General features: G+C 34.9%; 1 protein-coding gene across 1 annotated transcript in view; it reads right to left on the bottom strand.

The window, feature by feature from the left end:
* LOC144957064 (uncharacterized) overlaps window positions 1-16,040 on the bottom strand; it is a 68,308-nt gene that overhangs the window by 25,804 nt on the left and 26,464 nt on the right. Inside the window, exons 13-22 of the mRNA XM_078888029.1 lie at window positions 15,427-15,565; window positions 14,222-14,331; window positions 12,682-12,811; window positions 10,613-10,855; window positions 8,893-8,975; window positions 8,004-8,137; window positions 6,592-6,808; window positions 4,225-4,356; window positions 1,664-1,889; window positions 545-645 (exon numbers count right to left, since the gene is read on the bottom strand). Coding sequence (XP_078744155.1) covers window positions 545-645; window positions 1,664-1,889; window positions 4,225-4,356; window positions 6,592-6,808; window positions 8,004-8,137; window positions 8,893-8,975; window positions 10,613-10,855; window positions 12,682-12,811; window positions 14,222-14,331; window positions 15,427-15,565 — 1,515 coding nt within the window. The remainder of the gene's footprint in view (window positions 1-544; window positions 646-1,663; window positions 1,890-4,224; window positions 4,357-6,591; window positions 6,809-8,003; window positions 8,138-8,892; window positions 8,976-10,612; window positions 10,856-12,681; window positions 12,812-14,221; window positions 14,332-15,426; window positions 15,566-16,040) is intronic.

Below are 16,040 nucleotides of genomic sequence, written 5' to 3'. Positions count from 1 at the left end.
TTCCTTTCTATACATATAACTGTGCCTCAGGATGCTGATCCAAACATGGACAATCTTTATTTTCTTTTGATTTTTTTTTTCCCCTTTTATTAGGTGAATACGGTTATCACAGATTCTGTCCCTTAGTCGTAACCAACAAAGTGAATACTTTTATGAGGACAGTACTCATAAAAACACTTTATTTTTGGGATCCATGATTTCTCTAAGTGAACAAAACTCACAAAATCACACAAATCATTTTAAAATCAAGCCTTAACACCGAGATAATAACACCAGTCCCGTGTAGAGAGGTCATTGTAATCTTTCTATGTCCACAAACTAAGGGACTGAATTTGGTAGATAATGCATTCACTCAATACATATAACTCCACCTCAGAATGCTGACACAAAAATCTTTTTTTTTCTTTTGATTATGATAATTTTTTTTAAATCTTAAGATACTTACTTACTTATCCAAACCAGCGACCACCTGAGCTCTAGCCCTTCGGTGTTGTGCCATGACGGAGAAGTTAGTTAATCTTAAGATAAAATATATAGTGATTACCTTCAAGAATGCCAGCGCCATCTTGCCTGTAATGATGACTTCATCAATTTCACGCAACAGCGACTTAAAAGCTACCACCTTATCCTTACTGTATACACCTCCTGTATTAACAAATAAACAAATAAATAAAAGGAAATGGGTGAACAGATATTTTTTTTAACCATATAAACTTATAAACTAACAAAAATGACCACACATTTTGAATATGGAACGTCTCTCATGCGTGGGATTATAACTTCTATTTATGGTTTGTTTTTTTTTCATTTAAAAGGAGAGAGAAAGAGAGGGAAAAAAAAAAAAGGAAAAAAAAAGAATGCCAGTGCCATATTGACTGACTGTAATGATGATTTCATCAATTTCACAGAACGGTGACTTAACTCCTTCAGTGCTGAGGCTATATTCGCATTTCCAACACAAAATGGCTGACACCTGATTGTGACTGCATGAGAATGACAAGCTAAGACAAAGCGACATTCAAATTTGGCGCAACTTCTAAATTGAAATATCCTCCTAGGGCCGAATGAATGTTCCGATGAAAGAAATGATACCATTGGTTCAATTCATAGTACATTTGTTGAAAGAAGGATTGGATCACATTTTTATTTTTGCCTTTCAAGACCGGCCGCACTGTGCGGCCATTGGCCAGTAGAACAAATTCCCACTTCTGGCCAATGGCACTGAATTAGTTAACGGAAAAAAAGTATTTCTATTAACAAATCAACAATTGTTTTTTTTTTTTAAATAATAGGTGGATGCCATGGAAATGCATATAAATAACCGCCATCTGTCATCTGTGCGGCTATGTGGTCTTGTGGTTGACTCTCCCCTTTGGATTCGAAGATCCTGGGTTCAAACCTCGCTCGGCGCATGGTTGAGTCCTTGGAAAAGGCTTTTACTCACATTCTCTCAGGTGTAAAATGACTACCTGGCCGGTAATAGTGTTGTCCTGTCGGAAAAAATTGCAATGTCGCCTAACAGGAGTCATATCTCGCTCTACATGTTAAGTGTTGATGTTGGTCAGGGGACATTTAGTGGATATTACGCTTTATAAAAGCTCAAGATTTAAAAAATTTTTTCTTTCTTTTTTTTTTTTTTTCCTGGCCTATTTTCAACCCTTACCTATAATAACAAGAATGGGTCTGGGTGGAGCATTGAACGTCTCACTCAAGTACCGGAGTTCATTCTTGAGAAGGAAGCCACATGCCCGTTTCTGAAGCATGATTCCACAGGAGGAGGCGGATGGAGTTTGGAGTCCATCAAACGCATCGTTCACGTAGACGTCGCCCATACAAGACAGTTCCTCACAGAAGCTTGCAATCTTTACCATGTCAGGCATGGTCTGAGTCTTATCAATACCAATTTATATCAAAAAGAGAAATAGATAAAGAGTACTAAAACCAAATATAAAACGTGGCCTTTTATATAAATCTATAATATAATAAAATAATAATCAATAATAATACATAAATAATAATAATAATAATAATAATAATAATAATAATATAATAATATAATATAATAATATAATAAATAATATAATATATAATAATAATAATAATAATAATAATAATAATAATAATAATAATGATGATAATAATAATGCTTATTTATATAGCGCCTGTCCCATACAATATAGCTCTTGGCGCACAATAAACATGGCATGCAATACATGTATAAATATACATTATTTAAAAAAAAAAAAAATAATACAAAATTACTCTATATTCATATAATTTGCTGGTTCTAGCACACTTTTGGAAGAAGCCAAAAGGCATGCCAAAATCTGAGGTAACGACTTACTGTTAATATAAAATTCTGTCACCCAGCTACAGGATGTCATATTAATGTGACCCACCATCTCAAAGCGGTATTATGTCGGGATACACTCGGTTAGGGAAATTGAATTCATATCCACAAATATCAAACTTGGGTTTACTTTCTCTACATCATGGTGGAATATAAATACTATTTATTGCTTTGCAAAAACTTCTAAGGTCCAATTTCTCATCATTCTATATCTAAATTTACATTTTTGGGTTATGAATCATCCCGACATAATACCGTTTTCTATTACGTCAGGATTATGTCAACTTAAGAACCAATATATATAGTCTTTAATAATACATAATAACAATATAATAATAATAAATAATAATAATAATAATAATAATAATAATAATAAAAAATAATAATACTAATAATATAATAATAATAATAATAATAATAATAATAATAATAATAATAATAATAATAATAATAATAATAATAATAATAATAATAATAATAATAATAATAATAATGATGATAATAATAATGCTTATTTATATAGCGCCTGCCCCATACAATATAGCTCTTGGCGCACAATAAACATGGCATGCAATACATGTATAAATATACATTATTTAAAAAAAAAAAAATAATACAAAATTACTCTATATTCATATAATTTGCTGGGTTCTAGCACACTTTTGGAAGAAGCCAAAAGGCATGCCAAAATCTGAGGTAACGACATACTGTTAATATAAAATTCTGTCACCCAGCTACAGGATGTCATATTAATGTGACCCACCATCTCAAAGCGGTATTATGTCGGGATACACTCGGTTAGGGAAATTGAATTCATATCCACAAATATCAAACTTGGGTTTACTTTCTCTACATCATGGTGGAATATAAATACTATTTATTGCTTTGCAAAAACTTCTAAGGTCCAATTTCTCATCATTCTATATCTAAATTTACATTTTTGGGTTATGAATCATCCCGACATAATACCGTTTTGAGACGGAGGCTCACATATTGCAGATTGCTCTAGAATCCAGTGAGCACTGAATTGCTCTCTTGGTAAAATAAAAAGCAGATTTAGACACCTTCAAGCAAAGATTATCAAACTAATTCATCCTAAACACCATTAATTCCTGCCACATTCAACAAATTTTTTTTTTGGAGCTTTTATATAGCGCAATATCCACTAAAATGTGCTCAAAGCGCTTTACAAGGGGTCCCTGGTCAACAGCAACATTTAACATGTAGGACGGGACATGACGCCTGTCAGGCGATATTACAATTTTTCAGACAAAGACAACGCTGTTAACGGCCAGGTACTCATTTTACACCTGAGTACGGAGAGAGAATGTGAGTAAAGAGCCTTTTCCAAGGACTCAACTATGCGCCGAGCGCGAGGCTCGAACACAGGACCTTCCGATCCGAAAGCGAGTGTCATACCACTAGACCACATAGCCGCACAACAATCTTCGCCCTCGAATACAAGTACTCTGAATTGAGTCAACGTCAAGTAAATTTCAGATTCAGAAAAAAAAAAAAAAGTAATTTAAAAGGATATGTGGTCTTGTGGTATGACACTCGCTTTCAGATCTGAAGGTCCTGGGTTCAAGCCTCACTCAGCGCATAGTTGAGTCCTTGGAGAAGGCTCTTTACTCACATTCTCTCACCATACTTAGGTGTAAAATGAGTACCTGGTCGTAAACAGCATTGTCTATGTCCGAAAAAAAAATTGTAATGTCACCTAACAGGCGTCATGTCCCATCATAAATGTTAAATGTTGCTGTTGGCCAGGGACCCATTCTAAAGCGCTTTGAACACATTTAGTGGATACTACTTTATATAAAAGCTCAGTTTAAAAAATAAAATAAATTTAAAAGATAAAAACTGACACCCACCTCAATGTCTTTGCGGAAAGCTGAATCTTCCTCCCTGTAGTTGATATTTTCCACAACCAGGACTGTCCCTGGGTGGCACGTCTTTAAAGCTGCTTGGACTTTGACCAAGGTTGGCTCCGGTACAAACACCACCTGGAATGATGAGAGGACAAACATGCTATATATAGTCAAAGGGTAGGAATTGAATTAGTGTGTGTGTGTGTGCATGTGTTCATTTCTGAATACCTTTACCTTTACCGATGTTCCATGTCGGACACGACGTTGAAGATCATGGTTCGCCAGCTCTCTCTCTTATCTGCGAGTTTCGCACATTGATTTATGGGGCTTCCTACGTACGCTGCAACATTTCCAAGCCAGCTTGTCCTTCTTCGTCCTCGACCACGCTTGCCTTCTATCTTTCTCTCTGCAATGGTCTTCTGTAGTGAGTAGTGCCTTCTGATGTGGCCGAAATATCGGGTTATCCTCTTTCTAATACTTGAAATGATCGTTGTTGATGTTATTCCTAAAGTTTGGAGTACTTGATGATTTGTTTTCTTTTCCATCCAGGATACCCTTGCAATTCTTCTATAGGTCCACATCTCAAATGCTCTGAGTTTCTTTTCTAGTGTCTTTGTCAGAGACCATGTTTCACATCCATAAAGTAGTGTTGACCAAATGTAGCATTTTGCCAGACGTGTTTTTGTGGTAAGTGATAGGTCATGGGATGTGATTAGGGAATGCATTTTTGAAAATTTAATCTTGGCCAATGCAATTCGTCTGAATGGAACAATAATAATAATAATAGAAAAGTGGGTGAAGCAGACGCTTATGTTGATAAAAACAAGAAATGAAGTGAGGAGGAAAGTGCCAGAATACAAAATAGAGAATAAAAATTTCGATCTGCTCCTTTAGTGATGTATTTATTTTTGTTTTTTTATTTGCTGAAGAAGGGTCATGAGCCTGAAACGTTTTGTGTTTGGTTTTCTGGTCTTTTTTTGAAGCTGTTCTACTCAATTTTGTTTTTTACATTTTATAATCCAGCGAGGAAACATTTTGCTCCATAAACATGTTTGTAGGACATACTTAAATCGCCTGGGACTAGGATTGACAATGGAACTAGGACAAACATCCTATATAGTCAAAGTGTAGGAATTAGTGTGTGCATGTGATCATTTCTGAATGGAACAATGATAATATTAGAGAAGTGGGTGAAGCAGACACTTATGTTGATATAAACAAGAAATGAATTGAGTGGGAAAGTACCAGAAGACAAAATTTAAATAGAGAATAAAAATGTCGGGACGATGGAGACAGATGCGAACCCGCGACCTTACTGCTACGACAAGACTCCGCCTGTCCGGGGATGAGCGCGAATCTACTGTATGAGTTATCCACCACTACTCCTAGAAGTGTGGTGGGAATGGGTCAGGGTGTGGTTCCATGGGGGGGGGGGGGAGGGGGGGGGAGAATCCTCTCAGTTCCATTGTCAATCTGAGTCTTAGCAATTGAATTATGTCCTACAAGCATTAATTTGAAGCAAAACGTTTCCTAGCTGGATTACAAAAAGTAATAAAAAACAATCATGAGTAGAAAAGCTTCAAAAAAAAAAGAACAAAATACTAAACAAAGAATGTTTCAGGCTCATAACCCTTCTTCAGCAATAAAAACATAAATACAGCGCTACAAGAACAGATCGACAACAGAGAAGTATTCGGTTCATCCTCTCTATAGAAAAACCTTATATTCTTAGAAAAACAGACAGAGTGAGATAGATATATAGATAGATGATAAATAGATGGGATAGGATAGGATAGGGTAGGATAGGATAGGGTAGATAGATAGATAAATAGATAGATAGATAGATAGATAGATAGATAGATAGATAGATAGATAGATAGATATAGATAGATAGATAGATGATAAATAGATGGGATAGGATAGGATAGGATAAGGTAGGGTAGGATAGGATAGGATAGGATAGGGAAGGGTAGGATGGATAGGATAGGATAGGATAGGATAGGATAGGATAGGGTAGGTAGATAGATAGATAGATAGACAGACAGATAAATAGATAGATAGATAGATAGATAGATAGATAGATAGATAGATAGATAGATAGATAGATAGATAGATAGATAGATAGATAGACAGATAGATAGATAGATAGATAGATAGATAGATAGATATTGAATCGTGTTTGATACAAATATGGTACGAAAAGTGCTCGACATTTAGTAATGGAGCGAATTATCATTTTAAAAAATATTTATAAATATAAAAATAATAGATAGATAGATAGATAGATAGATAGATAGATAGATAGATAGATAGATAGATAGATAGATAGATAGATAGATAGATAGATAGATAGAGTCCAAGATTACCCACATCTTTCTCTGTAATGTGAAGAAATCTTGCCAAGTGTTTACTAGCAGGTTTCAACGACAGATTCTCCGAGTGCTTGCCATACGTGTCTCCTAGAGAACTGATTAAAATGACAGCGTGTGCCCCACACTGTAGGGCATAGCAGATGGAGGGCACGGCCATGCGGATACGGAAATTGTCCACAACCTCTCCAGATCTCATTGGAACATTAAAGTCACATCTGTAAGGAAGGTATGATGTTACAAAGTTGTACCGAAATATAAAAATGAGTTTTCTTTTTTTAGACCTGTAAATTCTCAGTCAATTAACTGAAATCAGTCAATTTGTCAAATTCAAATATTTTTTTTAAAAAAGGAAAGAAAGAAGTGAAGAAAGAAATAGATAATTCAGAAATAGTAGTCGAATGACCTTAAAATAATTAGGAGTATTCCATAACGCTATGCATAGCTCATGGGAGCCGTTTATATTAACGATGGATATATTGCCAAGGCTAAGCGGCGCTTTTTAGAATTGGCGTGACTGAACACATCCCAGTGTTATTTTCCATAGCCTTCGTTAAATTATTTTTTCACTTTCCAACCTGTTGTGATCCCAACGGTAGCCAATTTTAACTGAGCCACCGAGCGATAAATTTCACTGTTTCATCTAAGCCAAAATTGACCACATTTACAAGCTGGTCTTTTACAATTTAGCTGAGCACATATTTTTTTTTTTTACCTAGGAGTTTACTCACCTCGCTATATCTGTTGAGTGTGTTTAACCCTCTCCTTACCAACTATAGGAAAATCATCACATTCGTTACGATACCACCAACATTTTCCTTATTCAAATTTCTCTTGTAAATCATAAAAACTTTAAGAAAATGAACAGTGTGATGTAGAGCATGTTTTGCTAAAGAAATTATAATAAGTAATAATTTTACTGCGTTTATGTCTGAGAGATAAAAAATCTATTTTTGTGTTAGCTGAGTGTGAAGTTTTGGGGAAAATCCTGAAAATGCCATTGGTAAGGTGAGAGTTGAGTGACAAATTAATTCAATTTTGGCAAAAAGTGTGTTTATGTTACAAATTACTAAAAAATTCTGTGAAAAACCAAGATATTTTTGTGAAGATCCTGTTAAGGAGTCACCTTGTAAAAACAATGCATTTTTTCCCCCTTCTTTTTATTTCATGGTTTTAAATATTCGTTACATCTACTACATATGAGAACAAATATATAAGATATAAAATGTTCCTGCCCCATGGAGGAAAATATTTGATATTTGTCGAAAACAATATAGTTTATAATAAATAAAAGGGCTACCTCAACAAAAATCACCATTATATATGATATGATCAATGCTCGTTCTTCTTAATTATGAACAAATCCCACATTTGAGGACAAAACTGCACTTGATTTTAAGAAAACTACCTTACCTGATGATAACCTTTTTGTCCTTGAGGTCAAGGTCATCAATGGACAGACGGTCCAGAGCATTACACATCTTCATGCAGGGACTTTCATAAGACATGGGTTTGGTTGAGACCTGAATTTCTTTAGGAGGGCGTTTCTACAAATATTGTTAAAAAATGAAAAGAAAGACATTTTGTTTGTTTCTAAGGGTTTTACGGTGCGTGCGACACATTTGGAACATTTCAGCACCAGTAAAAAGAAAGAAGATGAGATAGAGATTTACAAATGAAAGCACACAAGAAAAAGTAAGACAAAAAAATAAAGATTTATAAATATAAATAAGCTGCAAGTAAAATAACAGCAATGGCTTTTTGGGCTTTTTTACCGTTGTTTTCCATTATGGTAAATTTTCATCCATGCACAAATTCAGAAAAAATAAATAGATGTGGTTGAGGGGGGAAAGGGGGGGGGGGGGGGGGGGGGGGGGGGGGGGGACGCCTCATTGATACAGTAGAGTATCTTGTCTCAGTGACCTCATCAGTAGATAGTCATTCTGAAATTCCGAATACTAATAGGAAGTCACTGTGAAAAAAAAATTCCATCTCACAGAAAAAAATTCTGCTCATCTACATCTTTATTCATCACAAGGAACTCTCCAGCGAGGGCCTGGGTAAAATTAGTCTCTCTAGGACAGTGGTTCCTAAACTGAGGTCTAATTTCCCCTTGAGGACAGCGGAGTCGTTTTTGAGGGTTTTTTTGTTTTGTTTTTTTTTTTTTTTTTCATAAGGGCATCCACCATTGGTCCGATAGTTTAGAACCAGTTACTAAGTTACTATGCGTCATTACGAGAGAAGTGACGTCACGACTGTTGAAGCCTATTAGAAAGTCAATAAATTGACCTTAGAGACTGACCTTGACTCGTCTCCTCCAAGGACTCAAGCTTGATATGCTTTTGGGTGTTTTTCTGTGCAACAAAGTCATGGTCACCTCACTCCCTGGAAAATACAACAAACTTCAAAACATTACAAATTCCAAGTTCTTGTTTCATGCAGTCGAAGGGATTTATATTTTGCAGTTTGCTTTATTTGTTTGGATTTGTTATTTGGGTTTTTTTTATTTGTTTGTTTGTTTGTTTTTTTGTTGTTTTTTTTTTTTTGTTTTTTTTTAGTTTTTTTTTTTTTGTTTTAGCTTTTTCACAAATTTTGTCAAATTTCTAAAATAAAATTCAATACAACCAGTCTGTATATCTTTTTTTTTTTTCTAAATTCCATTTTTCCAAGAAAATGTATCATACTAAATTCACTTTATCCAGACTTGCTTGAATCAACAAAAAAACTGTAGGATTTAGAAACCCAATACATTTAATTGTTATTGGATCCTTCATAGACTTATAGACAGGCACATCCCTAAAAAGTACCAAAAAATACCGAAGTCGTCCTTCAGAGCCATATGGCCCACGGAAACGGAGTTTATCCCCATTTCTATGGTGTCAAGTGGACAATAGCAATTATTGTGACCCGTCTCAAAACGGTATTATATCGGGGTGAATCAGACCCAGTAAATTGAATTTAGAATTGAAATGATGATGATAATAATAATAATAATAATAATAATAATAATAATAATAATAATAATAATAATAATAATAATAATAATAATAATAATAATAATGTAATTTATTTATATAGTGCCTGTCCCATACAATACAGCTCTAGGCGCACAATACACATGGCATGCAATATATATAAATATATATCATTATAAAAAAAAAGATCTTAAATAAAAAATTACTCTATCAAATTCTCAACAACATTTAAAAGATGAGAATATGGGATTATTTAAAAAAAATGTAAATTAGTGTAAATATGTTCAATGAGGTGACACGACAAAAATGATGTAATTAAACCTGTGGTATATTATGACAAGAAATACAAACTAAAGGTGCTTTGCGATGTAAGAAATTGTATTTATTCCCCACTGTCATCATCATCATTGCCTTTTTCACCCTGGGTCAGAGTATAGGCCATCAAACAGTTTCCACCCTTCTCTATCCCGAGCTAACTTTTTAAACTCGTTCCACGTCTTATCACTTCTCTGTATATCAGCTTCCTTTCGGCTTTGTCTGTTGACCTTCATAAAATATGTCACTACAGAAACTCTTCAGTCGCCAAAGCCAAAAAAAAAAAAGGATTTGATTATTCTCCACTGTAAAGAACAGAAATTAACCCCAGGTTTTATAATTGTGGCTATAAAATCAATTTCCAGTACCTAATTCAATCCGACATGATACAATTTAGAGACAATGGCTCACAATTGCTTCCACCCTTTGGACAGGAAATTAGTCTATCCTAGTCCCTGATCTAACAGACCAGCTACTCAATGACTACTGGGTAAATAGAAAAGGGGGGGGGGGGGGGGTTAGAGAAAAAATCTCGACCTGACCCTGGGTTGATCGCAGTCATTTTACATCCAAATAATCTGTCTTTGTTAATTTAACTGAAGATCCTATTCCTTGTTGAGATGAAACAATTAAAATAAACCAAAAAAAAAAAAAAGATAAACAAAAGAAAATAATAAAATAATATACATTAAAAAATGTTTTCTTTTTTAAAATTGATTCACTCGGACGTACTCTCAGTTAGGTAAGCAACTTTTCCTCCTGGACAGAAGGTATTGAAGTAAGAAATAGTTTGGTTGTCCAAAAGATATGTCTGTATGCCATATTTTGCATAGGCTTCTTCAAAGCTGCCAGCCACGGAACATGTCCCATCGTACAATGTCCCCATACGTCCGTACCAGATAAGAGTGTCTGCCGACAGCATGACACTGTGGTAGCAATCCCTGGTAAGAGGTCCAATGTCCACAGCCTGGTAATCTACAAAATAGAAAATTATAAAAAAAAATGGTAAGCAGATAAATCTGATAACTAGTGGATTTATATAGCACAATACCCACTAAATGTGCTCAAAGCGCTTTACAAGGGGTTCCCAGCCAACAGCAACACATAACATGTGTCGTAACAGTCCTAATCAGGGCGGTGCATTGTTGAGTCCATGGAAAAGGTTCTTTACTCACATTCTCTAAACGTTCTCAGATGTAAAATGAGCACCTGGCCATTAACAACCTTGTCTCCATCCGAGAAAAATAATAATAATAATATCGTCTGCATGTTAAGTCTTGGTGTTGGCTAGGGATCCCTTGTGAAGTGATTTGAGCACGTTTAGTGGATTTGCGCTATATAAAAGCTCAAGTAACGATATAAGGAGGGAATTAAGGTAAACACTAACGATTATAATATAGACCCAATAATCTGTAATGGATGGATATGGCTCCGCACATGATAATGGTGATTGTATTTAACTATCGCAAAAAGAAGCCTGTCCGAGCCTTGGGCGTTTATCTATAGTCAGGTCTATGGTCAAATCATGAAAATTTGCTTTTGGTTTGTAAATGATTTTACCTGCTTTTGATTTGTTAATTGTAAATTCTATGTTAATGTTTATTATTGACGCTATGAACCCTTGAGTTAGCTAACTATGAATTCATTGCATTTTTTTTTTCCAAATTAATAATTTATATTGTTAAGTGCCCAGATCTTGTGTTTTATACAAGAATGAGCGCTGTATAAATATGTATTATTATTATTATTAATGTAAGAATTCTATTGGCAATTGCCAAAAAAAACTCTTTATAAACTATTGTAAAATACATCCTGACGAAAGAGTGAAAATGGAGAGGCTTCGTATGGGAACAAAACAGACAATGGACGTTTCGGGTACAAACCCAAACACCGGCTTCAGGCAGCCCCTACTGTTTTCTAAAATACATATTATAGAGCAGTGAGGGCTGCCTGAAACCTGGGATCGTGAAAATACTAACGAAAGAGTGATAATCGAGAGGCTTCGGATGGAGAACAATACAGACAATGGACGTTTCTGGTACAAACCCTTCATCAGCACAATAATAAACAAATAAACATTTATATTTGTTTATTTTTGTGTTGATGAAGGGTCTGTACCTGAAAAGTTGATTGTCTGTATTGTTTTCCATCCGAAGACTTTTCCTTAAACAATGTTTATTTGTTCATTGTTGTACTGATGAAGGGTTTGTACCCGAAACATCCATTGTCTTGTATTGTTCCCATCCTAAGCATAACCATTATCACTCTTTCGTTCGTAAAATACATATTGCATTAAATACTTAAGTCTAGTGCCAAGTCTATGTCTTGCTTACAATCATCAATGTTGTCCAATCCTTCGTCAGCACAACAATAAACAAATAAAAGTTGAAAACGTTTGTTTATTGTTGTGCTGACAAAGGATTTAATAATAATAATAATAATATAATAATAATAATAATAATAATAGATCTTTATTGTCCATAAATATGGCAATTTGTCATTTAGTTACACTTGTCATAACGTTATGATAACTATAACATTGAACAGACACCTCACTCTACCACTCTCTCTCTCTCTCTCTCTCTCTCTCTCCCTCTCTCTCTCTTCCTCTCTTTCTTTCACGCATGCGACATACACAACATTAACATTTTCATTTCATTTTCAATTCGTCTTTTGTACCCAAAACGTCCATTGTCTGTATTGTTCCCATCCGAGGCCTCTCCAATATCACTCTTTCGTTCGTAAAATATATATATTGCATAAATTAATTAAGTCTAGTGTCAAGTCTATGTCTTGCTTACAATCATCAATGTTGTCCTTCGTATGCCCAGTATAAAAGCAGCCAGGATAGTTCACATTCTCCACCACCACGTCGGTGGGCAAGTTGATGACGGTTTCAGTGTCACGGGCCCTGGTCATCATGTCTCGGATCTGGTCATAACAAGATATGAAGTGAATAGAAAAGTGCCAGAAGACAATAGAGAATAAAAGATTTTCGCGGCGGTGATGGGATTTGAACCTGCGACCTTATTGGTACGACAACTCCGCCTGGCCAGTGAGAGCGTGACTCTACCGTAAGAGCTATCCACGAATCCAAAAAAATTTGTATCAAACTCAGGTCATTCATTACTAGAGCTCTCTCTCACCGACTCTGGTCATAGGGATTGTAATAATATTGTTTCTAGTTTTGATGTATGGATGTATCTGTATCACACATTAATTATAGTATTATTACATGTTCCATGTGAGAAGAGTTCTTCTTCTTCTTCTCTGGGGTGTTCATGTTTGTTTGTTTTTTTGTTTTTAAGGGTTTTATGGCGCTTGCAACACATTAAGGTCATATCAGCGCCAGTAAAAAGGAAGAAATTGGGATAGTAAAAAGTTCTAGAATGACAATTAAAGAATCAAAGAAAAGGTACGGAAAAGGGGAATTGGTTCAAATAGGACACAGATGTAGATTCCAAAAGCACACTGTCAAAGTACTTAGTTTGAGATCACTAAAGTCTCACCAAGACACAAGCACAGGTCTCCACTAAGAAGAATGCACTCAAATGTTTTACAAATCATATAATATAAAGAAAACATAATACAATGCATAACAGAGAGATGATTTACAAGGAAAAAAAATATCATCTCCCAAAACTAACAATACATTTGACTGTTTCCCCCCCAGCCACGGCCAAGAGAAAACCAAGTAATCTCATTCCAAGACAAAGACAGAAAGCAAGTTGGGAAATAGATATAGGGGGATAGAAGACACAGTAAGTACCTCCCTGCCCACTATGGGAGGGTGTTCATGTTGACTTCTGACTAACGAAGTCTGTCTTGTTATCGAGCTGTAATAAAGTTGATTGAGTTTATCAACAGATCTTAATTCTCATTAATTCAACATTATAATATAAATATTAATTCAACGTTATAACAGGGATGGGTAGTCAAGGTTTGATTGAGTGGATTGGAACAACAAACATTAATCAATGTATTTATTTGAAGTTGTTGAGGTATTTATGAGGATGGTACTATAATGTTAAAGTAGCCAGAAGGTACAAAGCAGAACTCACCAAAAAATGGTAGAAAATGGAGAAAGGGAAGCAAAATTATAGAGATAGTCTGTGTGTGTGTGTGTGTGTGTGTGTGTGTGTGTGCATTTGTGCATGAGAGAGAGAGAGAGAGAGAGAGAGAGAGAGAGAGAGAGAGAGATAGAGAGAGAGAGGAGGGGGAGGAAGAGGAAAATGATGACTACAATGATGATGAGGAGTTATAGGGCCCATCTGCTGTCCGCATGCAAGTTCAGACTATTTTACCAGTGATATATATTAATGCATACCACAAGATCTCTACCTTTTTCATATGGTAAGGGCTGCACTTTGTCTCGCCAACGTCTACCCCTTTGACGGTGTGTAGGAACATTATGGCTATCTCACCACCGAGGAGAATTTCACTAGCTTTTCCTGAAGAAAAAAGGAATCAGAACAAAAATAAGAATAGAAATAACCTCTGATTTAAAGCATAGTGAAGACTTAGGGCTAACCCACACCAGAGACTGACTCCAACAACCCGGCACTGCCGTCTTCGGGATAAAGACATCGGCCACGGACAAAATACTAAGAATAAAGACCGGAGCCGCTAGACATACCCATACCAAGTACCCTGTGTCCTCTGCCATTTTTTTTTTTCGAGCTTGTTCTGGGTAGGTCTAGCACCTCTTCTCTTTATTGTTAGTATTTTGTCCGTGCCCAGAAGATGACAGAGGACGGCAGTGCTGGGTCATCAGAGTCAGTCTCCGGTGTGGGTTAGCCCTGACTTTAGAAATTAGCCTGTAAAGTTTGGCCATGTTGATAGAGAAGGTATTCAAATTCATAAGATTAAGAAGAAATATTTTTAAAAATACATAAATAAATAACAGCAAGTATAAATTGCTCAGATGCTAGCAGCAAGGTGAAAACAGAAGGGCTCCAGATGGAAACTAACAGTTCAAACAATGGAGATTTTGGGTGAAAACCAATTTGTCAGCACAACGAAAAAACAAAGGAACATTTGTTGAAAACAAATACAACAAAATATCATAGAAAATCAAAAATTTTATTTGACAATTCATTTTTAATAACTTTTTATTAATAGAATCAAGTTGAATAAGCTTCACAATATTTTTTAAGAGTAACCTCTTTTAAGCCGGTAAAATGGTGAAGATCACTTCGGATTTATTACCTTCCATGATTAATTTTGCCTTTCTATTTAAAAGTCAAATATCTCGATTTTGCTTTAAGTGAGAGGGTGGTTCTATATTTAATTTTATCACATAAAACATACACTATTTATATCACAAGAATGTCATGCTTTCATCACTAGTTTGCCCAATTCACGAGTGTTGTTAAGTATTATCTTTTTAAAGGTTAACATCCATATGCCTACATTTATTAATGTATGTATAAGATTACGATAAAACAAAACTGGCAAAGTGACAACAAACATTGGATGTCTTATTCCTGAGGTTTAAAAAAAATAAGTATGTTGTGCCCCAATTTCTCCTAGCTATTTTATTTTACCCATTAGAGCTGAGATGATGTCGGACACTTCATCGTAATCTCCTCCTATTACAGCTACCAATCTTCTCTTCTTTTGGTTGACGATGAAATGATTGTAAATTCCTAATTCCTTCTTGACGTGTAATCCATAACATCTCTCCTGGATAAAAGAGTAGAAAATAATAAAATAACAGTTTACACTCATCTCATCTCATGTAGTTCCATATCTGAAGCAGACGTCGGAGGTCATCTTCCGCCAAGCTGATCTATCTCTTGCCAATTCTATTAAAGCAGCGCCACCTTTCTCAGCTTCATCTGTCCAAGTTCTTAGCTGTAGTAATTTCCATTTATATTTGTGACAATTGTTTTATTTTGTTTTATTTTGTTTTTCTGTAATGTTCAAATGTTTCTTCTTATTTGTTACTTTTATTATTTTTGCTTTGTTATTTTTTCTATTTTCTTGTTTTATGGCTGTATACTCTCAATTTAGCAAAACATTCTTTGTTTTTATGTTTAAATTGTCTACTACTACTACTACTACTACTACTACTACTATATAATAATAATAATAATAATATAATAATAATAATAATAATAATAATAATAATAATAATAATAATAATAATAATAATAAT

The sequence above is a fragment of the Berghia stephanieae genome, chromosome 11, assembly GCF_034508935.2.
Source record: "Berghia stephanieae isolate SIO BIC M18660-M18661 chromosome 11, UCSD_Bste_1.3, whole genome shotgun sequence".
NCBI lineage: Eukaryota > Metazoa > Mollusca > Gastropoda > Nudibranchia > Aeolidiidae > Berghia > Berghia stephanieae.
The sequence above is the reverse complement of the archived record's forward strand: the minus strand, read 5'-3'. Positions and strand labels throughout refer to the sequence as shown.